The sequence below is a fragment of the Mobula birostris genome, chromosome 6, assembly GCF_030028105.1.
Source record: "Mobula birostris isolate sMobBir1 chromosome 6, sMobBir1.hap1, whole genome shotgun sequence".
NCBI classification, from domain to species: Eukaryota; Metazoa; Chordata; class Chondrichthyes; order Myliobatiformes; family Myliobatidae; genus Mobula; species Mobula birostris.
The window spans coordinates 182,996,088-183,021,130 of record NC_092375.1 but is presented as its reverse complement, the minus strand read 5'-3'; the positions used below and the strand labels follow the sequence as shown (position 1 = coordinate 183,021,130).

General features: G+C 41.2%; 1 protein-coding gene across 1 annotated transcript in view; it reads right to left on the bottom strand.

Annotated features, from left to right (window-relative positions):
• Positions 1-1,257: 1,257 nt before the first annotated feature.
• The window catches only part of fign (fidgetin), a 94,092-nt gene continuing 70,306 nt past the window's right edge, over positions 1,258-25,043 (bottom strand). Inside the window, exon 2 of the mRNA XM_072259666.1 lies at positions 1,258-4,150. Coding sequence (XP_072115767.1) covers positions 1,878-4,142 — 2,265 coding nt within the window. The 5' untranslated portion in view covers positions 4,143-4,150 and the 3' untranslated portion in view covers positions 1,258-1,877. The remainder of the gene's footprint in view (positions 4,151-25,043) is intronic.

The window sequence follows — 25,043 nt, the reverse complement described above, 5'->3', positions numbered from 1 at the left end:
AAAAAATGCTTTTAAACTTACATTATTTAATGGCAACACAAAGTACCAGTGCTTTGCAACAGTTCTTTAACTGTATAAAATAAAGAATTGGAAAAAAAAACATTACATTCAGCAGCGAGCGAGACTGTTCTCCTCATGCAGTCACAAGCTTTGGGGCAGCTGCAACCTAAGCTACTCCTGTTCAGAGACATTACCCAACATCAATCAGCTGTCAAAAACAAAAAAAAAGTTGCACATAAAGCATTAAAGGATAAAAAGAAAGACAACACAGGAGGGGTGATAAAAATGCCACACATGCCAGCTAATAGTTGTTCCAGAAAGAACACTCCGCAGAATGTGCGGCTGAAGAAGGGAGAAACGTGAAGCTCACTTGAGGGAAAGTTAGCAGCTCACAGAAACTTGTTCTGCAGGTTAGCATACCAAAGTGTAATCTGACTTCCAAAAAAACCCTCTAATAATCTGCTTTCAGAGAGAAGATAACAAAACTGAGGTAGAACAGAAAGCAGGACATAGTTCCTCCTTGGGTTTCAGCACATCTATGAGGAATGGTGGTTAAATTAATCCAAAGCTGAGTACAGATGATTAGTTTTCCTTAGAGCAGACTGAAAATCTTGCACACATTTTCGTGGTTAGCTACTGCTTATCCTGCAGCCAGCCAACTGCCTGCCACATGTAGCTCTGTGACCCATGACCTTCCAACTTTGACACAAGGAACCCTTCCCAACCCCCATCTCAATAACCTAGAAGCTACAACTGTAACCAGTCGTCAAGAGGCTTGAAGGTCAACAGTCATAGTTCACAACTAAGTGTGCCTTTCACATAGTAATGAATCACCAAATAAAGAACATGAAAAATTATTTCCCCAAATACTTAATTATTAAAGTGGCTTTCAATTGACATGTGCACCTCCTGACTGGGTACTGCAGCTACTGTAAGATTACAAACATTGTCAGTTGCTAAAGTTCACTAAGATAAAGAGGAGCTTGGGCTGAATTTACCCCCAAGTTGGAAAGCAATCACTTTCACAATAAGGATTCATCCTTCTGTTCGGCTTGAAAGAGCTGAACGGTGTAAAAGGTTCTGACAGACCACTTCAGAATAAACCTGGATACATTCAAAGTCATCTCCTCGCTATTCATTTCTTTGAGGTAAACATACAGTAATATTAGTAATGAGAAACCCAGCCTATGACTCTCAGCAATACATAGTGCTTTCAACACATTCCTTTGAGGTACAAATTACAATCACTTTCCTGAGTATTTGCGGACAGAACATTAAAAGAACTGAACTGCTAAAATTAAGGTCCAGATTATCAATACCCTGCTATAACTGTTCTCAGGTGATACTGCAGAACAGACAGGTTTGAGGAATACTGTTGTCCTTAAGAATGGCAAAAGCTGGCTAGCAACCTCCTATAACAACCTTTCATTTCTCAATAAACATCTTGTTCAAAATTGTTTAAAAGTTACAGCTCTTGTATTAGCACATGCCACCAACTGAATTGTGAGGCAACAAAAAAAAAATAAAGCACCACTTCAGGCACTTGACAGCAACTGAATCTCAAGAACAGCAGAATGGAATCAACACAGAGGGCTCCTGTCCTTTGAAAGCAACCCACTTTTCTCTGCACCTTGGTGAGCGTCGTCTTCTTTGAGCAGAACTGAATATCAACATAAGCTCTTCCGTATGCAGCTTACACTTGAGTAGCTCTGACTTTGCGCTCTTCCTTCAAGTTTACCCTGACTTTCAGTCATTTTGCCAAGGTCACTGTTATCTCCTCAGTACCTTTTTCAACTGTAATACTACTGAAAAAGGGGTTTCATATCCCTACGTAGCACATCACTGTGACCAATGATCACTGAATATGCACAGGATTATCACTGACTGCAGCCAAACATTTTGTTCCATTCAACATACACGTCCAATTCCTTCTGGGAAATGCTTGGCTGGATCTTGCAAAAAGCATTATCGAAGTCCTGGTAAGTGATTGGCCTCAATTGATTAGGCATGATGGCTGAAAGGTCCGTCCCCTGTATGGCGTGGAGAGGGCCTACCATTGCCTCCTGACACAGTCGAGCCACATCCAAGCCAGAGAAGCTCTCTGTACGCTGCACCATCAGTGTGATCTCCTTGTCACTGAGGCAGTAGTTGTGCTGTGAGAGCAAGTGTATTACCATCTGGTGCCTTGCTGTACTGTCAGGTAATGGGATTAAAAGTCGTTTCATAAAGTATCTGCGAGCAGTTTCATCTATTTCTTCGGGTTTACTGGTTGCACAAATTACCACAACTTGATCCTCCACAGAGGTCACTGAAGTGTCCAGCTGCATGAGAAGCTCTGTTTTAATACGGCTGATGGGACTGGGCTCTTCATTCACTTGGGACGAGAGAAGCAAATCAACTTCGCTGATGAAAATGACAGAGGGCTGACGACAGCGTGCTACAAGGAAAGAAGCTTGAATGATTTTGTCCCCTTCCCCCAGCCACTTGGAAATAAGTGCTGAGCCATTGACTTTAAAGAAGGTGGCACCTAGTTGACTAGCTATGCACCTACCCAATAACGTCTTGCCTGTTCCTTGAGGACCAAAGAAAAGGATGCTTCTAGGTGGAGCACTGAGTCCGGTGAAAACGTCAGGCCTCAGTATAGGCCATAAAACTTCCTCCTTTATAGCTGCCTTGGCCATTTCAAGTCCCGCAATGTCACTCCAGTCCAGTGGAGGACCCTGGCTTATAATTTCATTGGTAACAAGTTCGATGAGGTGTGAGTCAGTGTTCTTTAACTGTTCATCAGCTGGCCGGTTAGATGAGGTAGCTGCACGAATGCCTGGGCCCTGTAGTGGGTGTGGGAGGAGCTGCCTGTGCTCATCACTGCGTTCGCTCATTACTGGCGAGGTGAATTTTCCGAAGGAGTCGCTCGATCTCGACGGTCCTAAGGAATTTTTACCAGCACTGTACGAAGGTGGCGTGAGCGCCCTGTTGGACTGGCTGCTGAATTTTCTTTGTTGATCACTGACTATCAGCTGTTTTGTTGGTTTAAACGCTAGAGGTGCTGACTCTGCGCTCCTGTCAAAGCCATTTCCCCGGCTCGCGTTTGAAACGCTGTTATCTGGCATTCTGTACATGGGGCTCTGAGCAGTCCGCTGTTGTCCGTAATTGTAATTTCCATAGCTGGGGTCCATTTCTCCTTGCCCTGCCATGTAGAAAGCTTTTCTTTTCAGGGAGTTGGCTGAACTGTTACTGAGCGGAGACGGAGCAATCGGCGGCAAGCCATGGCCCTGGTAACTGTAACCCGGTACTGTGGTGGGAGGGAGGGGTGTTGGGGCAGCAATACCTGATGGCAGGTAAGCAGAGGGAGGCGGGGCTGCACCAGGACTGTATCCGGGGCCAACAGGAGTCTGTGGGGGATAGCTAGCTGCAGGATAATTATACACAGTGCCGGAGGAACCTGTACTGTAGCCAGGGACTAGGGAAGGGGGAGGGGGAGGGGGCGGTGGGGGAGGGGGTGGCTGTAGAAGCCCGGAGCTGTGCAAAGGAGACGGATGAGGTGATGGAAGTGCTGGGGCTGACTGGCTGCTGTAACTCGAATGCAAGTAAGAACCATTGTAAGCCGTGGCATATTCCTGAGATGCACCAACCGGTGGGAGCCCAGAATGGAGACTGCTGCAGGTACTGCTGGAATAGCTCGGCTCTGGCAGGTTGCTGGCCACACCGGGGGAGCTCCCAATGTTTCCGGAAGCATCCGTCGGTGGAAGGGCAGTGGTCACTCCCGTTTTGCCGGCACTTATGACATCCGGGACACAGCTCATGGGATACACGCCCTCCGAGTTCACTGAAGGCTGCCAAGTCTCGCCTTCGGTCTTCCGCCCATTAACCAGTCCTGGTGGCCCCTCCGAATAGCTACTCAAGATAGATCGTTCATTGGGGCCTTCTAAAATGCCTGAATATTTCTCTGCATATTTCTTCAGCAGGTTTGAGGCAGTCAGTGCAGAGATATCGTCATTGGCCCAGGCGTACTGATAGGTGCGTTGCAGGTGGCCTCTGAACACGTCTGCTTTATGGGCTGGAGATCGTGTGGTGGAGGAGATGTCAAAGTGCTGTTCCGGCCACTGGCTCAGAGGCTGGGCATGCTCCGGGGTCCACTGCATCTTCAAGCCTGCAAAAGACAACAGTTCACTCAATTAAAAATCAATGCTTGGAATCAAAAGTACAGATGCTGGAAATCTTGAGCAACACACATACACACACACAAGTGCTAGAGGGACTCAGCAAGTCAGGCAGCATCTACGGAGGGGAATGTTACTGAAGTGGTTAGCACAGTACAGGCGACCCAGGTTCAATTCCTGCTGTTGTCTGTAAGGAATTTATAGTTCACCCTGTGACCATGTGGGGTTTCCTCCTGGTGCTTCTGTTACCTCCCACAGTCCAAAGGTGTGCGAGCTAGTAGCTTAATCTGTCATTGTGAACTGTCCCGTGATTAGACGAGAATAAAATTGGGGGGGGGGGGGGGGTCGCTGGGCAGCGTAGCTCGAAGGGCCGGAAGGGCCTACTCCATGCTGAATCTTAATAAATAAATAAATAAACAGACAAACAAACGAACAGTTGATGTCTCAGTCCAAGACCCTTCATCAGGACATTTCAGGCTGAGATCCCGATGAAGGGACTCACCCTGGATATCGACTGTTTATTCCCCTCCACAGATGCTGCCCGACTTGCTGAGTTCCTCCAGCATTTTGCTCGATGCTTGGGCTCCTGACTGACGTGCAGTAGCATTAAGTGCTTACGCAGGTTTATACCGCATCTCAATACCAATGAGACCGCAGTGCTTTCACCGCTAATAATATCAGTTTAAGGGTTCTTCAATGTATTAGCTTAAGAATTCCTCTACAACCTTCCTAGAGAGTTGATGTTTTCTAAACACTACCCACTCCGCAAGTATATAACTCTTTGTAACAGAGGCTGAAGTCTACTGAATCCGGTGAAGCCACAGGCTTCCAGTGCTCAGCACGGGCGTGATGATTGGCAGGTACTTGGAGATGACGGTCAGCTGCACAAGTGCACAATATATGTGACCAAAACCCCATTCCTGGTTGGAAAACAAGTTACATCTCCTCAGGAGAGATTTAACAAAAGAATATAATATTTTTAAGGCAACCTTTTTCAACTTGTGTCTTCAACCACTGGGAACAATGTGTTTTAAAATTACATCCAACTTTAAATTACTCCGTGCTTGCACACCCATTGTAGTGTTTTTTGTGATGTGTTTAAATTACATCTAACCTTATAAATTATTCCGTGCTTGCATAACCATTTTAGTGGGTTTTTGTAGTGAATTTATTTTAAGAAACTGTGGTATAAACATCAGAAATAAAAACGGTCAACAATTCTCATTCTCTCATGTTTATTATATATAAATGTATTGCAAAATGATTCATGGTGATTTTCTAGTACGAAGTAATGTTACATTTGCCATTTTAATTTACAAAAACTACACTAATGATCCTATCTCACAGCAGAGCCTGTTACTGAAAAAGCAATCAAAGGCAAGAGAGTTGCTGGTCACTTCTTAATGCAGTTTCCGTTTTCTTTCTAATATAAAACATGAGACACAGCTGACATATCTCTGCTAGGATACCTTTCTGATTTTATACCGAACATCTAGTTAGCGTGGTATAATACACCCTGTGCAGAACAATATGACACAGACATTTCAGGTCATTCTCTAATCCAACTCTCATCTGAGTGGTCTGAGACAGTTTCAAATCTGCTTCACAGAGTGTAGCAAAGCAATCTTCCAGGCAGCGCTCCATCGCTTTCATCACACAAAGCCTACAACTCGGCATGAATTACAACTGGCCCTTTTTGCTTCTTAGTCCTGTTGTCGATGCTCTGAAAAAGCAAGTGTCACTTGTCTGCCAGTCCTCTTTCTTTAGCAGCCTTCAGGGTACAAAAGGCACCGGGCAGCATAATCCTGCCATTTTCACACAAACTCAAGCACTGTGAAGCTGAGCAGAGATATTTAAGGTTGCACGAGATCCACGGCGCAATGTGCAATAATGCCTCACTTCGTTCCCATAAATCCCTAGATACACAGACTCACCCCCAAAGTGTCATCTAACTCCCTGCTAAGTCTTACCTGTGCATGGCACACGTTACTGTTTGCTGCAGCTGTATCAACAGGCTCCCTTAATCTCGATCATATTACCAAAAGTGTTTTTTCCACAAACAGTCCATTGCCCTCTGGCACAGATTCTGTGATAAGGGAAAGGCCCAGTTGAATCGAAGCATCTGTGGCACTGCTCCACTCTGAATTATTACTGCCTTTTCTTTACAGCTCCCACCCCCTCTTCTTCTCCTCCTCCTTCTCTTTAGCTGTTCACAGCCTGGATGAGGCATCAGATGCGGCTGCTGGAGCTGTGCTCTACTAAACAAATGCAACATACTGTTTGCCTGGTAACAGAACAGCATGTCGATTCCCATCTGACACCCTCCCCGGCATTAGCAAACCACTGCACCAGACTCTGGGAGCTAATTAACAGGATGATGCTTTGTTAATTGTGTTAATTTACTGGGTTTAATTCAAAGAAAACCACAATATAGTTGGCACCCTTGTTACGCTTCTAACTTAGCACTGAAGCAATGTATGAAAATGAGAGAATATGCGCGCTGGCTGAAAAATGCAGGGATGAGTAGGGAGAATATTTCATTGCAGCAAGGTCAAGACAATATCATCAGCACCCACTGAAGTTAAAAACAAATAACAAAAATAAATATTCTATAATTGAACCTACACATACACTTCATGAACATAACCGTTGATTCGGTGATTATTTGTGAAGCTTGGGAATTAGTTAAAAATTATTTGATTATCAGCTCTTCAAGAACTTGACACAATAACCAGCTTAAATGTCAGTGATTTTGCACTAAAATAATTAATCAGTATTACTCTTTGGACCTTAATGTGCAACTGCCATGGGAGGCAGCTTTTCTTGCACGTTATGAATAAACAGAGGATACTGAACTTCAGCTTCAATTCTGTCAAAATCCCTTGCACTTTCTCTGCAATTAGTGCTTGTAATTAAATAATTAGAAACAGCCACAGTTCACTATTAGTCATGTTGCCCAACAAAATTTACTTTGTGATTCTTAAGGGCCATGGCTCCAAATTGATTGTTATTTTATTTCTTGGACTAATAGGCTTCTTTAAGATTAATTATAAATATTTAGCAGAATGGTGATTACTCACTTGGTTGTGTGCTTGGAGTTTATTTTACACAAACTACAGGATTAATGGTGTTAATGTAGTTGGCTAATAACATTAGAATTAAATACCAAGACACCCCGCCCACTTCATCCGTGATGTTAACGAAGAATAATGTAGCTGAGGAACTTGCTCTCCAAGGCTAATAGATTCCAATTTAAATTCAGGCAGAAGAGCATTTCTTTCAAATCACACTTTCACACCTTGCATTTGCAGATTATGTTACATCTTGGGGCAAATTACTTAATTTTATTTTGATTTTATTTGCATAGGAGGCACCGACGACAATCCCATAAGGCTTTTCTCTAGACAGTGTGTGTCTACAGCAGGTACCGATGCAATCCCGCAACATCAGATGTTAAATAAAATAGAAACAGAAAATTAAAATGAACTACAATGACTGACTTGAAGCCATTCAGCCATAGCTTGAACTGTGGCTGAAAGGCCCGGCCCATTCTCTGTGGATATGGTTAAAACAGAACTGTTTGCAAGTCTGGCTTTACTGCAAACATTTCAAGTTACGGACACAAGTATTACCCATGTGCAAAATTCTCTCCTCCACATCAGCGCTACCATAAACACTTAAACAAATAAAAGAGTAGACAAGTGATCCATAGTGGGGGGTGGGGGGGGGTGGCTGGTAGATTATTAATTTAGTGTTGGCTGTATTCCCGTCCTGTGCATACTCCCAAATCATCCCAAGACGGTCAACTGTTGAGAAATTGATTTCGGAGCTTCTGGCAGCATTAAAGCCGCCTTGCAGCTCGTGTAAAAGAAGCCAGAAACTAACCACTCATGCTTTGCTGCCTTCTATGCAGGAAGACCAAAGTTCATTCTGCGTCAGGGCAGGCAGACGCTCATTGTCAGCAAATGAACCCTGGTTATCGGTTGGTGGGGGAAGATGGCATTGGATTGGGGTTGCAAATGCAGCCTGAATGTAATATCCAATCTTCAATTTGACAGTGGGGGGAAAAAACTGTCACCTCTGTGTGCACCAGTCAACAGTTGTTCATCCTTATCGACTTAAATCACTGAGATCCCATCTGCAGTTTATATCAAACACATTTGAATGCAACAAGGGGGGAGAAAAAATCACACTTAGGTTGTTAGTTTAGAAGGAAACTGGATGGAATGTCTACAGCATCATTTTTGCCCGAGTTTGATTACACAACATACCAATAATGAAATAGTTTCTGACTGGCTCGAGGGCCTCGGCTCACATTCCACTGATTAGCACCTCAAAAGACTCACAAAGAATGCACTTTTGTATAATTTAACAGCGCTTGGTGGTCGAACCTTCTTCTCAATGATAAAAAACCTACAAGATTTTACAGTACATTCTTTATGCTTTGTAAATGTCAATCTCCAGCAAAGCACGCGAAAAATTGCTGCATGAAGTTTGCTTCTTTTTTTTAAATGGATGGTTTATAAGATTTTCCTGTATTCTGGTAAGCAATGTTCAGAATCATTTTTACAGGATTAACAAGTCTTTTTTTTTTGAAAACACAAAGTAATATTTTCACCACCCAGACTTGGTGAGCAAACAGCACAAAGCTGACCTTATTTAGTACTATTAATCTCTGTATTCTTTGCCATTTTTAAGCAAACATGACTGCGTCTCCAGTATGTCCATCCAATTTCCCACCACGTAAATTGGACTGCCGTTTGCACAATTCACTATTCATTATAGAACAGCTGAAAGAAAACACAGAGGTGGCTGTTCTCATGATGCCTTGTAGCTGGATTCCACCATCATCAAAAAAGAATTTTATGCTGGGAGAGCACTGTAATTGAAATTCATGCTCATCAGACTCATTACTGTTTTCATCGATTTACAATACCAAAGATGCTTATTAAGTAACTATGTTCAATAAACCAGCATGTTAAAAAAAAACCTGTAACAAGTTCACCACGATTATAAATGTTAAGCTGTTTTGTAACCAGTAGATTGCAAAATAGTCCTGACATCAAACTAAAGTTTCATTGTCTAGGGCCAGATTCTAATGTTCTAAGTTGTTCAATGCAGAAAATTCGCTTTTTTTTGTATAAAATTGAGTTAATCGACAATACTGAAATCAAGTATTTTACAAAATAATTAGACAGAATTCAATGCAATTATTGCTGTTAAGTGCATACCAAAAATACAATAAGCTGCTGTGTGAAACTAGTAGCCAATTGAATGTGCAAACATTGCAACTGACCATCAACTTGCAAATGTTATAAAGCAGACAAAAACTAATCCTTGTGTTTCATTAATTATTTACAGCCTTTAAAAAAAAACATACTCTTCCTTCAGGTGTACCAGTCAGCTTCCGGCCTCTTTGCACTGGTTGGGGTGGTTGCATTTTACACGGTGGGGCTTCTCAGTGAAGTCTCTTGGAAGTGAAGGACAGATTGACAGTGCTCCTGGTTCAGCTATTAAACTAATATTACAGAATACTTTAACATGTAATATCAAAACCACACAGAGTTAGCTTAACAAACACCAAGCCCTCTATTTAGACATGTTATTCTCTTTCAGCATAGTTAATAAATGTGCAGAAAAATGATAAAATATCAAAACTAGTGACTGGCAAGTTTAAGGAGGAAATTGCTTGATTCGATTCTCAGTTAGTTCCCTTGCAAAAAGCAACACTTAGAAAGCGCTGTGAGATTTTGTGTCAGGTGTAAACTCTCCAAATAGAGGTCAACATCCATAATCACAAGCATTTCTGCTGTGTGCATTGTTTGGCAAGATTGCGATGCCCCAAAATGTGTAGCCTTCTTGTACGCTAAAACTGTGAATACATCATAAGGGGACAAGTAAGTAATCAAACCAAAACCACAGAACTAAAGAAAAAAATTTAAACAAGTAAGATAAATCCGATTCCATGGTTACACAACGCAATATTAATATCACAAAGTCTAGCACATTGCTGGTGTATTGTGGATTCCTATTCACACGAAGAACTCGAGCAGATACAGCTCACCATAGGTGCTACTAATAAATCCTCCATCACAGGCAGCAGTCTGATGACCTCACGTTATCACGTTGGCATCTCATGCTGCCTTGAAACATGCAGTATAGATCAAAGGAAGGTTGTGTTGTGAAGCATTGACATTGCAAGTTGCAATACAGTACAGAATCTGTGGTTACTAATACAATTACGAAATTAGCTAGTTGTTTGCAGAGAGCCAGGAAAAAAAAAGTAATTAAATTCTTCAGCATAACGAAACTTAAAAAATGTTTTTGTTATTTCTGGAAGTTAGAAATTCTTACTGTTCTATGGATGTTGGTAGCTTTACCCAAACAGTTACTGTTGATGCAGAAGCACTTATAGAAAATGTCACAAGCTACTCATAGAAGGTACCACAACTAAAACAAAATCCCTTCTTTTTACACTTTACAACACTCTTCAGTAACTATTACATTGGGGTTAGCTTACTTGTCGGTTGAAAGCCTCTTCCATCGTGCCGGTCATCGCTTGGCCTGTTTGAAGGACGCAGCAGCTCTTTCCCATTCGTTGGCTTGTGTGCCACTGCACCAGTTTCTGGTTTCACATGTCTCGGGTATAAGAATAGCACATGCAGGAGGCTTGGCTGCTCTTTCCTTTTGTTCCCAGGCCACGCTTCACACTGAAGTCATGACTAATGCTGAAGAACTACAGGGAAGGTACAATCCAGACTTAGAAGGCCCACGTGCACTCTTTGCTAAGCATCTGTTGAATATTTAGTTTTGTAGTTTGTGTAACTCAGGGAATTAGATGTTTGGACAAATCTTTTACTGTTCATAAATAAATGATTAATACCCTTACTCGTAATCGGTGCTTTTTGTCTCACTCACTGAATCCGTGAACCTGCTTCCACATTACAGTAACCATCTGGAATGCTGGCTGAATTTCTTTCCAAATCCAAGGCATTAAGTATACAAATGGAAATGTAGGTGGATCCGCCATACCTTGAGGAAGCCAACCAACATTAAAATGTAATCCCCAAGGGAAGAGGAAAAAGATACATGCAAAGAGCACATGGAGGAGAGACATCAAGGTCAAAATTATATGACGGGGACACTCCTGGTCCACCCTCAAGAAACTGGCTCAGAACAGAGGAGGATGGAGACGGGAGGTCATCGATGGCCTATGCTCCACTGGGACCTAAGGGCTTAAGAAGAAGAATTCACTACTGACAGGTCAGTTCATGCAGTACGAATCATGCAAATATCAGGACGAGTTACCAAGATTTGGTAAACTAAAGGAGGTTTGAGGAAAGCAGGAGATGGTGCGGCAGGGTGGAGGTGGGTTATGGAAAGAAATCTAAAATTAAGTTGTTCAGGTCACTTCTGTAAATAGTGGGGCAATTGTATGATTGTGTTTTTTTCTCCTTCCTCTGTGCAGTGGTTTTGTCCTTTTTTTTGTAAATTGGGTTCCTTGGGTTTCTTGCTTTGTGGATGTCTGTAAGCAGACAAATCTCAAGGTTACATGATATATATGTTCTTTGATAACAATTGTACTTCAGATCTTTGAATGAGAGAGGGATGAACATATTGCCAGTCACAAAATAAGTCTTTATGTAGATTGCTTGGCTGAAGGTTAGGGAAATCCAAAAGGAGCAAGGTCATTGAAGAATTCAAAATGGATGAGACTTCATATTTGACATTCAGCATGGCCTGTATCCAAAACCACTCAGCATGTCTGAGAGTTATGAGCAAGTGGGGATGGAACAAGCACTGCTGAGAACTAAAGCTTAGGAAGGTCTGCGAACAGGATCCAACTGGGAAAGCAGTGGAGAGACAGAAGAGAGTCTGAAGGGGGCTGGAGAAGGGTTAGAGTTGATGTCTGTAGGATATGAATGTATACAATTTTAACATTGAGGTCAAACAAATTTTGCCCAAGTTAATAATCGGAGAATAATTGGACAATTGGCAGGAGTAAGGAAATGTGTATCCCAATGACGATGGCTTAATTTTCTCCAAAGTTTAGCTGGAGGAAACTAAAGCACATATAATACTGTACAAAATTCTTAGGCACACAAATATAGTTAGGGTGGCTAAGACTTTTGCACAGTGCTGTAGTAATTTCATGTATTGCACTGTACTCCTATTGCAAAAAAAAAGTAATTCATGATATATGTGAGTGCTGATAAACCTGATTCTGATATGAGTTCTATCGTGGACTGAGAGTGGGAAGGGAGAGGGGAGGGATTGGGAAGCACCAGAGACTTTCTTTAATGATCAATAAATCAAACTGTTTGGAATCCAATTACCTTGCCTGGTGTCTGTACCTACGCCACCTATCCCAGACCCCTCCCGTAGTTCTCCATCTCCACCATTCCCAACATCCTTTGCTCCCATCAGATTTATAAACTCACTCTCCACTCCACATGGACAAATACAGTACAGCATAACAAGCAAGCAATCTAATGACATTGAGTCAAGGGAGAAGAAGAAGCAAACAAATGCAATCAAGAGATGTGGAATTGAACTTGTGCCCAAAGGGGACCAGCTCAGAGGACAGGATTACATACAGATCCCTGGGAGAAAATTAATTGTACAGATACTCTCATGTCAATCAAACAAAGATAGGCAGTGTCAATAAACTGGACACGCAAAAGAAAATTTTGAGGTGTACTGAATTGTGTCAAAGACCTAGAGAGTGTGAGAGAAACAAGGAGAGTTAATAGACCATGGCCACAGTCACATAGAAGGTTGTTTGTGATTTAAATTAGAGACACATTTGCTTTGCAAGAGAGACTGAAGGTTATTTGGAGCCACTTAAAAGAATTCACATGATACTTGGAACCTATTTTACTAAATGTTACGAAAGGCCAATTCCACTTCTCTCTGCTCTCTGTCCTACTGAGTATTTCTGGAAATTTTGTTTTAAGTTAACAAAATGTTGGAAGACTGTTGATAGGAAGAGAGAGTATTATTAATTTCTTGGGACTTGATCATCGAGTTAGAAACATGCCAATAAGCCCATGTAGTGCATGCCAAACTACTTAAGCTGCCTACTCCCATTGGCCTGCCCCTGGACCGTGGCCCTCCATACCCCTACTATCTACGTACCTATCCAAAGTTCTCTTAAACATTGAAATCGAGCTTGCATACACCGCTTGTGCTAGCAGCTCATTCCACACTCTCCTGATATTGAGTGAAGTAGTATCTCCTGTTACTTAAACATTTTATCTTTTACACTTAACCCATGACCTCTAGTTGTAATTCCACCCAACCTCCATGGAAAAAGCCTGCTTGCATTTACCCCATCTATACCCCTCATATACCTCTACCAAATTTCCCCTCAATCTTCTACGTTCTGAGGAATGAAGCTCTAAGCTATTCAATCTTTCCTTATAACTCAGGTCATAAACGAGAAAAGTGTTGATGCTATGAAGCAATCTTACTGGACCCAGCCTGCACTAAAACAGGATATGCTACAGATCTGTTGATTGGAATCATGGCTTGCGTGCCATATAATGCAGCAGATGCAAAACAGACAAACTTCTTTGTGTAGACAAAATTTAAGAAAGATTTACCACAGGTGCTCTCATTGATGGAGTTAAAGGCACTTATGAATTCAAGAAAAGGCACTTATAGTGGTTGAAGCTGCTCCCTATATTTCTTTTGCTGCATAATGAGTATCATGTAGACTCCAACTCTAGTTGTCATGCATTCACAATTTGATTCGAGAAGCAGCACGTTGGCCACCTGGAGGAGATGGTTGAGTAGACCCTCTACAGTGGCATCTCAAGATAGAAAACAGGAACTGGAGCTAATCAAAATGACAAAAGAGAATTATTTTCAGCCTACTTGGCTTCCACCCCACCTGATTCATTGAACAGCACGCAGACCACATTTATGCATATGCACATTTGGTGACTAAGCTTGAAATCTTGATTGACTGTTTAACTGAAGTGCTTTGGAGAATGGGCCATTACACTCAAGTCTTGCAAAGCACATGTCCTATCAACTTGACCCCATGCGCACTTTACCATTACTTTCTATTTCCTTGAGATGAAATACACCACTGCCTCCAGTTTGCAAGCAAAACATTTTGCTATATGAAGATCAATTCCTAAAAAAAGGTGATCAATCAGGTACAGGTAAGCCGCATCCTCTAGATTTAGATTATCAAAAGCATACATCTCTAAGCACCAGAAAAGCACATTGCTCATGCTAACTTTCCAAATCCGATGAAGGATAAGTAAACCAATGTTAACATCCTTTCCCTTGCCGTAACTGTGGCCCTATTTAAATTCAGCTGGCTCCGATGGGCAGGCCATGGTGCTCTAATGCCCAAGTCAGGACTCTTGAAACAGACCTTATCTGAGCTTTAGTAATGACAAGAAATTAACAGGATGGCACAGGGATGCATTCAAAGCCTCCCTGAGAAAATTCAATATGCCTAACAACTTGTGGCAACTGCTTGCCTGTAACTGCTCAAAATAGAGATGCAGGTTGGCACTGAGGCACTTGAAATATATTTGAAAGCTCAGTGAGTAGAGGTGAAAGCACACCAACTCCCACAGTGCACATCCACCTACCAATCAAACACCTCTACTCAACTTTCAGTAGAGTCTACCGATTCTACACTGGACTCATGAGACATTTAGACCCTCAGACACAAGTCTCCTAGTCTGCAGGGGAGGAGGACGATAAAGGCAACACAGTATTCATTAGCAATGGAGCCCCAGCACTTAGACTGGTGTTCATTTTGTAAACCATATAGGTTTCATTACAACTAGTCACCTTCCTTAACCATTTAATGGCTTGGTAATAGCCAATGAGTAATCAGGTTTAGTGAATTTGATTTTGCCATTTGGCATAGTGCAACTTTACTCTGGGATCTGTGGGCTTCTATTCCAGTACCTTGTCACATGACTGATGTGATTCATTAGACACGGGTACAAGGTTTGGAAGGACAGAGCTCAAGGGTGCATATTTGAAAAGACAGATATGATGACAGCAGTTCTGAAAAAAAAGATTATGCCTATAGGGATGGAGCGACTTACAGTATCCACTAGCAAGATGACAAAAAAAAAAGGAAGATTCAAAGGTAGGGGTGTGTGTGTGTATACATATATACACATACATACACACACACACACACACATATATATACATACACACACACATACACACACATATATACATACACACACACACACATACACACACATATATACACACACACACACATATACATACACACACACACACATATACATACACACACACACACACATATACATACACACACACACACACATATATATATATATATACACACACACACATATACACACATACAATACAAAATATACACACACACACACACATATAATACAAAATATACACACACACATACACGCACACACAGTGGCATGCAAAGGTTTGGCATTCCTGGTCAAAATTTCTGTTACTGTGAATAGTTAAGTGAGTAGAAGACGAACTGATCTCTAAAAGTCATAAAGTTAAAGATGAAACGCTCTTTTCAACATTTTAAGATTAATGTATTATTTTTGTTTTGTACAATTTTAGAGTGGGGAAAAAAAAGGAAAGAAGCACCATGTAAAAGTTTGGGCACCCCAAGAGATTTGAGCTCTCAGATAACTTTTACCAAGGCCTCAGACCTTAATTAGCTTGTTAGGGCTATGGCTTGTTCACACTCATCATTAGGAAAGGCCAGGTGATGCAAATTTCAAAGCTTCATAAATACCCTGATTCCTCAAACCTTGTCCCAACAATCAGCAGCCATGGATTCCTCTAAGCAGCTGCCTAACACTCTGAAAATTAAAATAAATAATGCCCACAAAGCAAAAGGCTATGAGAAGATAGCAAAGCGTTTTCAGGTAGGCATTTCCTCAGTTCGTAATGTAATTAAGAAATGGCAGTTAACAGGAACAGTGGAGGTCAAGTTGAGGTCTAGAAGACCAAGAAAGCTTTCCGAGAGAACTGCTCGCAGGATTGCTAGAAAGGCAAATCAAAACCCCCGTTTGACTGCAAAAGACCTTCAGGAAGATTTAGCAGACTCTGGAGTGGTGGTGCACAATTCTACTGTTCAACGACTCCTGCACAAATATGACCCTCATGGAAGAGTCATCAGAAGAAAACCTTTCCTGCGTCCTCACCACAAAATTCAGCATCAGAAGTTTGCAAAGGAACATCTAAACAAGCCTGATGCATTTTGGAAACAAGTTCTGTGGACTGATGAAGTTAAAATAGAACTTTTTGGCCGCAATGAGCAAAGAGGTATGTTTGTAGAAAAAAGGGTGCAGAATTTCATGAAAAGAACACCTCTCCAACTGTTAAGCACGGGGGTGGATCGATCATGCTTTGGGCTTGTGTTGCAGCCAGTGACACGGGGAACATTTCACTGGTAGAGGGAAGAATGAATTCAATTAAATACCAGCAAATTCTGGAAGCAAACATCACACCGTCTGTAAAAAAGCTGAAGATGAAAAGAGGATGGCTTCTACAACAGGATAATGATCCTAAACATACCTCAAAATCCACAATGGACTACCTCGAGGCGTAAACTGAAGGTTTTGCCGTGGCCCTCACAGTCCCCCGACCTAAACATCATCGAAAATCTGTGGATAGACTTCAAAAGAGCAGTGCATGCAAGACAGCCCAAGAATCTCACAGAACTAGAAGCCTTTTGCAAGGAAGAATGGGCAAAAATCCCCCAAACAAGAATTGAAAGACTCTTAGCTGACTACAGAAAGTGTTTACAAGCTGTGATACTTGCCAAAGGGTGTGTTACTAAGTACTGATCATGCAGGGTGCCCAAACTTTTGCTTCCGGCCCTTTTCCTTTTTTGTTATTTTGAAACTGTAAAGGATGGAAATAAAAAAGTAATCTTGCTTAAAATATTAAAGAAATGTGTCATCTTTAACTTTATGCCTTTTGGAAATCAGGTCATTTTTTACTCACTTAGCTATTCACAGTAACAGAAATTTTGACCAGGGGTGCCCAAATTTTTGCATGCCACTGTGTATATAGATTTAGGATGCCTAAGACTTTTGCACAGAACTGTAGTAATTTTATGTATTGCATTGTACTGCTGCTCCAAAAAAAAAACAAATTTCATGACATGCCAGTGATGATAAAACTGATTCTGATATGGGTATCTATTGTGGACTGAGAGTGGGAAGGGGACAGAGAGAGGGGAGTCATCATTGGGAAAAGGGGAAGTGAGAGGAGAGGGAGCAGGAAGCACCAGACAGACATTCTGTAATGACCAATAAACCAATTGTTTGGAATCAAATGTCCTTGTTTGCTGTCTCAGGGCTGGGGCTCAGGCACCAATGCTACCCCCCTGCCCCAGCACCACTCTTTCTTTCTGCCACCTGCCTCACACCCCTCCCCAATGCTCCACCATCACCATTGCCAACATCCTTTGCTCCAGCAAGATTTACAAACTCGCTCTCCGTTCCATGTTGACAAATACAGTTCTGTGCAAAAGTCTTAGGCACTCTAGTCACATATAGTTGTAAGAAAAAGTTTGTGAACCCTTTGCAATTACCTGGTTTTCTGCATCAATTACCCATAAAATGTGGTCTGATCTTCATCCAAATCACAATAATACACACACAACCCGTATAAACTAATAACATACAAACAACTGTACTTTTCATGTCTTTATTGAACACACTGTTTAATCATTCAAAGTCCAGATTGGAAAAAGCATATGAACTCTTGTATTTAAAACTGATAGAACCTACTTTAACAACATTAACCTCCACCAAATGTTTCCTGTAGCTGCTGATCAGACTAGCACAATGGTGAGGAAGAATTTTAGACCATTCCTCCATACAAAACTGTTTCAGTTCATCAATATTTATGAGCTACCTTGCATGAATAACTCTCACTATGATGCTCCTTCCATCATGCTTTGTAGTTGGGATGAGGTTTTGGTGTTGGTGTGCAGTGCCCTTTTTCCTCCAAACATAGAGGTGTGCAATGCTGACAAAAAAAATTTAACTACGGTCTCATCTGTGCACAGAACATTATCCCAGAAGCATTGGTGGTCTTTTGCAAACTTGAGACTTGCAGCAATAGTTTTTTTTTTGAGAGCAGTGTTTTACTCCGTGGTGTCCTTCCAAGAACACTATTCTTCTTCGGGGTTTTTCTTGCAGAGGACACATGAACAGAGACTTCAGCAAATTCTAGAAATTTCTGCAGGTCTTTTGCTATTACCCTTGGTTTCCTGTTCACCTCCTTCAGCATTGCACATTATGTTCTTGGTGTGATCTTTCCAGGATGCCCACTCCTCGGGACAGTAGCAACAGTGCAGAGTTTCTTCCAATTGTAGACAATTTCTCTTACTGTGGACTGATGAACACTCAGGTCTTTAGAAATTCTCTTGTAGCCTTTTGCAGCTTCATGCATCTCTACAATTCTTCTGAGGTCCTCTGAAAGCCGTTTTGATCAAGGTATGGGGCGCATAAACAGATCTTTCTTGAGAAGAGCAGGTTGTGTCAGTAACATGACTTTGTGTCTTTTTTATAGGGCAGGGCACATTTACAACCCGCACCTCCAATCTCATCTCAGTGACTGAGACACCTGACTCCTAATAGCTGTTGTAAAAGGCATTAACCTAGAGGTTCACATACTTTTTTGACCTAGACTGTGATTGTTTAAATGGTGTACCTTGTATTGACAACAAGTAGTGCAATTGTATTTTAATGGTTTAGGCAGAATATGTTTGTGTATTATTGTGACTTAGATGAAGATCAGACTACATTTAATAAGTAATTAATGCAGAAAACCAGGTAATTGCAAAAGGTTCACAAACTTTTTCTTGCAACTGTATATGTGCCAAGGACTTTTGCACAGTACTGTGCAACAGATTATCTGGTCATTATTATCTTGCTGTTGATGGGAAATCACAGTTCATAAATTGGCTACCAATCTTCAAAATGTGGCAACAAGTATTGTGCTTCAAACACATTCATTGGTGTGAGGCACTTTGGGACATTCTGAAAGAGGTGTGAAAAATGCTGTATTAACACAGCTCTTCCAATGAACAGTGGCTAGAACCAACTAAATGCAATAATCATTGTAATTAGCAAGCTGTACAATTGTATTTTACTGCCCAACCTTAACTAATAGAGCACCACAGATTTACTAACTCACTCTCTGCTCCACGTTGACAAATACAGTACTGTGCAAATGTTTTAGCACCCTAGCAATATAAATGTGCCCAAGACATTTGCCTAGGATTGCATCTGCATGGAAGCAAAATGAAGACATTTGCTGGTACACCTTCAATTATGTTATTTCTAAGAAACATTTTCATGGTCGTCTCTAAGCAAAATAATTTACTCATTCAAATTTCATTTTATTTGCCTTAAACTGTAGTCATCATAAGTACAGTTCTCATTTTTCCCCCATCATACATCAGCAAGTGCATATTTTTTGCAACCAGTTACAAATAAAATGAAATAGATTATACTAAACTGATCTACGGGTGTGGAAGTTGCATTGAATTAAACTACACACTTCAAGTGCAGATAAATTCCACTGAAGAATACTTCATTAGAGAAGGAGAGAAAGGGTATTAACAGAAGGTCTCTTTAAAAATATATAAAGAAACAAAAATATTGTTGTCAGTTTAAGGGTGTCTGCTTCAATCAATCAGTAGATACTTAGTCTGCAATAAAATAATAGTTGTGGAAAAAAAAGCAATGCAAAAATCTAAAATTCTTAGAATTTTGATTTCTATAAGAAGCTTAACTTTAAAAAAAATGAATAGTCCACAATATTCAGCTGTAGAAGTGTGTTACTTGAACACTAAAGCAACTTCACACCTTTGCCTCCTAGTAAATGCTCCACGCTTTACGGTACAAGTGACCTTGGTTCAATTCCCGTCACTGCCTGTAAGGAGTTTGTACATTCTCCCCGTGATCGTGCGGGTTTCCTCCAGGTGCTCCGGTTGGTAGGTTAATTGGACATTGTAAATTGTCCTGTGATTAGGCTAGGGTTAAATGGGGGGATTGCTGGGCTGTGCAGCTCGAAGGGCCAATTCTGCAGTGTATCTCAATCAATGAACAAACAAATGTACTAATCCCCTTTGCAAAGGCTTTCTATAATAAATAACCATTTATCTGGTTTCTAGTATTACAGTATGAGCTGAATCACAGACTCTAAAACTGAGTCATGGGAATATAATAGACAAATATCCATACTTTACTCAGAATTGAAGTTGGATGTTTTAGAAATGGCAATAACTCCTCAAATTTCCACCCTAGATTTTGTTTAAAAAGTGCATCTTATTAGTTCCATGTTTATCAGGTTGAGCAAGTGAATAAAAACCATGACAAATATACTTTACATAAACTGGTCAAACTTGCATAGCATTGCACATAACAAGTCAAAATTAAGCATAGGTGAATCAGATTTGAGACCCTGGATAACTCTATTAGGGCAATAAACAATTCTTATTTTAAAATCATACAATCTGTCCTGTAAAATCTACTCAGTCCTAGATTTATAATCCTAGATTGGCTGGGACTACAACTAGAGGTCATGTGTTAAGGGGGAATGATGAAAAGTTTAAGGGGAACGTGAGGGGGAGCTTCTTCACTCAGAGGGTTGTGAGTGTGTGGAATGAGTTGCCAGTGCAAATGCTGGATGAGAGCTCAATTTCAACATTTAAGAGAAGTTTTGATAGGAGGGTTATAGAGAGCTATGGTCCCAGTGTAGGTCAATGATGATATATGACTTGGAACAGACTAGATGGGCTAAAGGGCCCATTTCTTTGCAGTACTTTTCTATCACTCTGTGACTCTATAATAAAAGCTCATTCTATATACAACACATGCCATATGCAGGCATGAAATACAAATCCATTTAGAATGAGAGAAGTGGCCAATCAGCCTTTCTCTCTGTTTCTTCTCATCTCCCTGCCTTTCCCCTTTGCCTCTTTAGTATTAGGTGAGTTATGAATTTTCACAGTTGCATAGAACTAGCAACCAGAGATGAGGAGGAATTTCTTTAGCCAGAGAGTGGTGAATCTGGAAAATTTGTTGCCACAGGGGGCTGTGGATCCTAGGTCATCGGGTGTATTTAAGGCGGAGGTTGATAGTGTGTAAAAGGTTATGGGGAGAAGGCAGGAGGATGGGGTTGAGAGGGAAATGGATCAGCCATGATAAAATGGTGGAGCAGACTCGATGGGCTGAATAGGCTAACTCTGCTCCTATCTCTAAATACAGGTAAATATATGCCTTCTGAATTCTTTCAAGACTAAAATAAGATTAAATGAAGATTGATAAGATTTCATCTCATTTCCTTTTCTCACCCTGCTTTATGACCATGATTCTTTTTCACAGTTCTAAAGTTCTGAGAAAAAAGGCTATGATAGTCGTGTAACCAGACACCATCGTTGTTCTCACTGTATCATACCTACAAGCTCAAGCTGTCAATTAGTTTAGCTTGAAGACACCTTTACTCATGTGGGATTGAGTAGTAACCACCTTCTTTGGCAGTTCAGTGAATAGAAGGTTTCAAGTCATCGGGAAAAAGCACTAAGCTCACGGGAACTAGCCAGGTACATTTTATTTATTTACTTGCTGGCATAAAGTGCTCCTTCCAGAGACTGCCACCCAGCAATCTCCCAATTCAATCTTAGCATGATCACCGGACAATTTACAGTGGCCAACTAACCTACCAATCGGTATGCCTTTGGACTGTGGGAAGAAACCAGAGCACTCAGGGTGAACCCATGTGATCACATGAATGTACAAACTCCTTACAGACAGCGGCAGGAATTAGATTATGAAGACACGCAGTCCTCTTTTATTGTCATTTAGTAATGCATGCATTAATGCATACATTATTTCCTCCGGTGTGATATCACAAAACACAGGACAGACCAATACTGAAAAAACTGACAAAACCACATAATTATAACATATAGTTACAACAGTGCAACAATACCATAACTTGATGACAAGTCCATGAGCACAGTAAAGTTCAAAGTTTCTCAAATGTCCTACATCTCACGCAGACGGGAGAAGGAAGAAAAACTCTCCCTGCCATGCCGACCACAGTCCGACTCTGAGTCATCCGAAAACTTCGAGCTCTGATCAGTTCTCCGACACCGAGTACTGAGCGCCATCTCTGTCGGAACAATTCGACCTCCTTCTTGGTCGCCAAAAGCAGGCAAGGCCGGGGATTTTGAGGCCTACCCTTCGAAAGATTCCCGACCACACAGTAATGACAGCAGCGAATGGGCATTTCAGAAATTTCTCCAGATGTTCCTCTGTGCTTTCGCGTCCATTCCCCATCAAATTAGAATTGCCCACGGCCCCTATTTAACAGATAAGATATCATTTTTCACCGGAGGGCTGCGCACACGCAGGCGCGCCATCTTCTGAACCTGGGTCACCTGTACCGTAAAGCATTGTGCTCACCACTACACTGCCATGTATACTTAATACAACCTTGAGATTCACTTCCTTACAGGCAGCCACAAAACACAGGAAACCCAATCGAACCTATTAAATATAAAAGATATCAAACACCCAATGTGCAGGAAAAAAAAACAATTTGTGCAAACAACAAAAGCAAGGAAACAGGTACGAGTCAACATCATGAAGCCAGCCATCGCTGCAGTGAATCTAGTAGCCCGTTTGTTGCAGGCCACAGCCTCAGTTCAGCACAGACTCGAGTAAACCCCATGGAATAGCAAGCTGAAAACCAGCCCATTCCACACTCCCAGCCCCAACACTCTGACCTTTTCAATCAAGCCCGGCGCAAATTGTCCAAGACTCAGGTTGCTTAGAATTCGCTGCAGTAGATTTTTTAAAAATCTTATTTCTAATAGTTATGCACCAACCCCACCCCCTCAATACTTTCTAATAAGCAAACCCTTTCAGCTTCAAAGTGTGGGAAGAGTGAACCGACAGCAGGGCATCTGGGACCTTAGTGAACAACAGCATTAACAGTTTATCTTGTTAATCAATTAATGACTGCAGAAGAAACTGAGGCAGGATGGGGTAGGAAATAGAGCCAGGTACAGACAGATAAATAAAGAGGGGGTAGATGGTCTGAACTAAGAAAGAGAGTTAAAAGAGATAGGACCAAAAATAAAAGAAATGAAATGCAAATCTCTCAGAACAGGAATAAAACTGCACATACATTTCTTTCTTTTCTGAGTTGGAGGTTGATTGGGAATGGAGAAACACAAATCTCCTGATTAAACGAGCATTTAAAGTTGATAAATACCAGTCCTGTTTTTTTGGGCAAGTTTTGTGCAAATACAGTAATTTATTTTAAATAATGAGGTTTAGGGCAAGCTGCTGTCTCAGAGAGACTAATAGAAGAGGACTTCAACTCCTCCAGTAATTTGTAATAACTCACAACTCAGGAGTATGGGGTATGTCTCCCTCAACACAAATTACTACTTAATTTCCACATTAATAATGGGAAGCCATATTAAACTCATCATTTTCCCAGTAAATTCTGTCCCGTTTTGATAACCAGTCCTTAATCATGTAATATAAATTCAGAATACCTCTCGGATTTGAGACTGCAGTCTCTACACTATCATACGCTAATATTAACCAACATCAAGAGAGCAACTCTACTCTTCAAAACTGAAAACTGCCATCAAATGTTGATACAAACAGAGCATGAAAGGAGGTGGAATAAAATTCTGCGTTTTTTCTCTATTAGGACTATCCTGCAATCCTTTTGCATAAGCCCTGTAACTTTCAAATGAAAGAGAATTGGTAGTTCTGGTTAGCTGCTTGTTTATAGGATTGTTTGTCGAGCCTGGAGGTTAGATCGCAAATGATTCATCACCAGTCAGGGTGACATCACCAGTGCGCAATTGAGTATTAGTTTGCACTGGGCAGAACAATCAGAATGAGTCGGACCAATAGAAACACAAGCCCTCGGCAGAAACAACACCAAGACTGAAGGGACTTAGAATGGCAGAGGCTCATCATTGTTTTCTAAGATACAAGCAAGTGTATTGTCTCCCACCCACATACATCACCACAGCATTCTTATCTATAGCCTCCAACCTGTTCAATTTGTATGATCTCTCACTAATAATAACCGTCAGCTTTGCTGAAACTTCAGTGTATTCAGAGTTAGGGCAGCCAGAAGCACAGATAGGCTGGAGGTATACCAAGGGGAGAGAGAGGAGTGAGAGTGAGAGTGAGAGAGACTGTGTGTGTGTGTGTATATATATATATATATATATATATATATATATATATATATATATATATATATATATATATATACACACACACACACACACACACACACACACACCATACAGCAGAGCCTTGTCCCTGTTTGCTTGGACATCCATGCAAATGGACCAGGAGTTTTCCTTCAAAAATCCTAGTTTGTGGTTTGCAATGGTCACTCCATGTTGAGGGAAATCAAGAGCTGGCATTTTCCAGTTCCCAAATGAGTTAAGAAGCTGGAAACACAAAGCATCATGGACAACCTTAACAGCATAGGCCTGAATGTTGTTCTAATAACTTAGCCTGGGGACTCAAACGATTCAACACCTATATTGTCTACCTTGAGCTAGCATGAGAGATCTGAGAGTCAAAATCAGGAACATAGTAGGAGGTACACCCTCTGCTAAAAGAGCAAATCTGAAGAGCAATGTCAACTCCATGGACAGGGAACGTCCAAGTGTTTTTTCTGTGGGATATGGAACATCTCTTCACCCTCCAGCTCCATGAGATGGAATCAGTATGCTCCAATCACTATAGTCTCAACCCTGGACCGACCTTGAGCCATTCCCAATTTGGATCCCAAAGCAGACAAGCTAATCTTTCT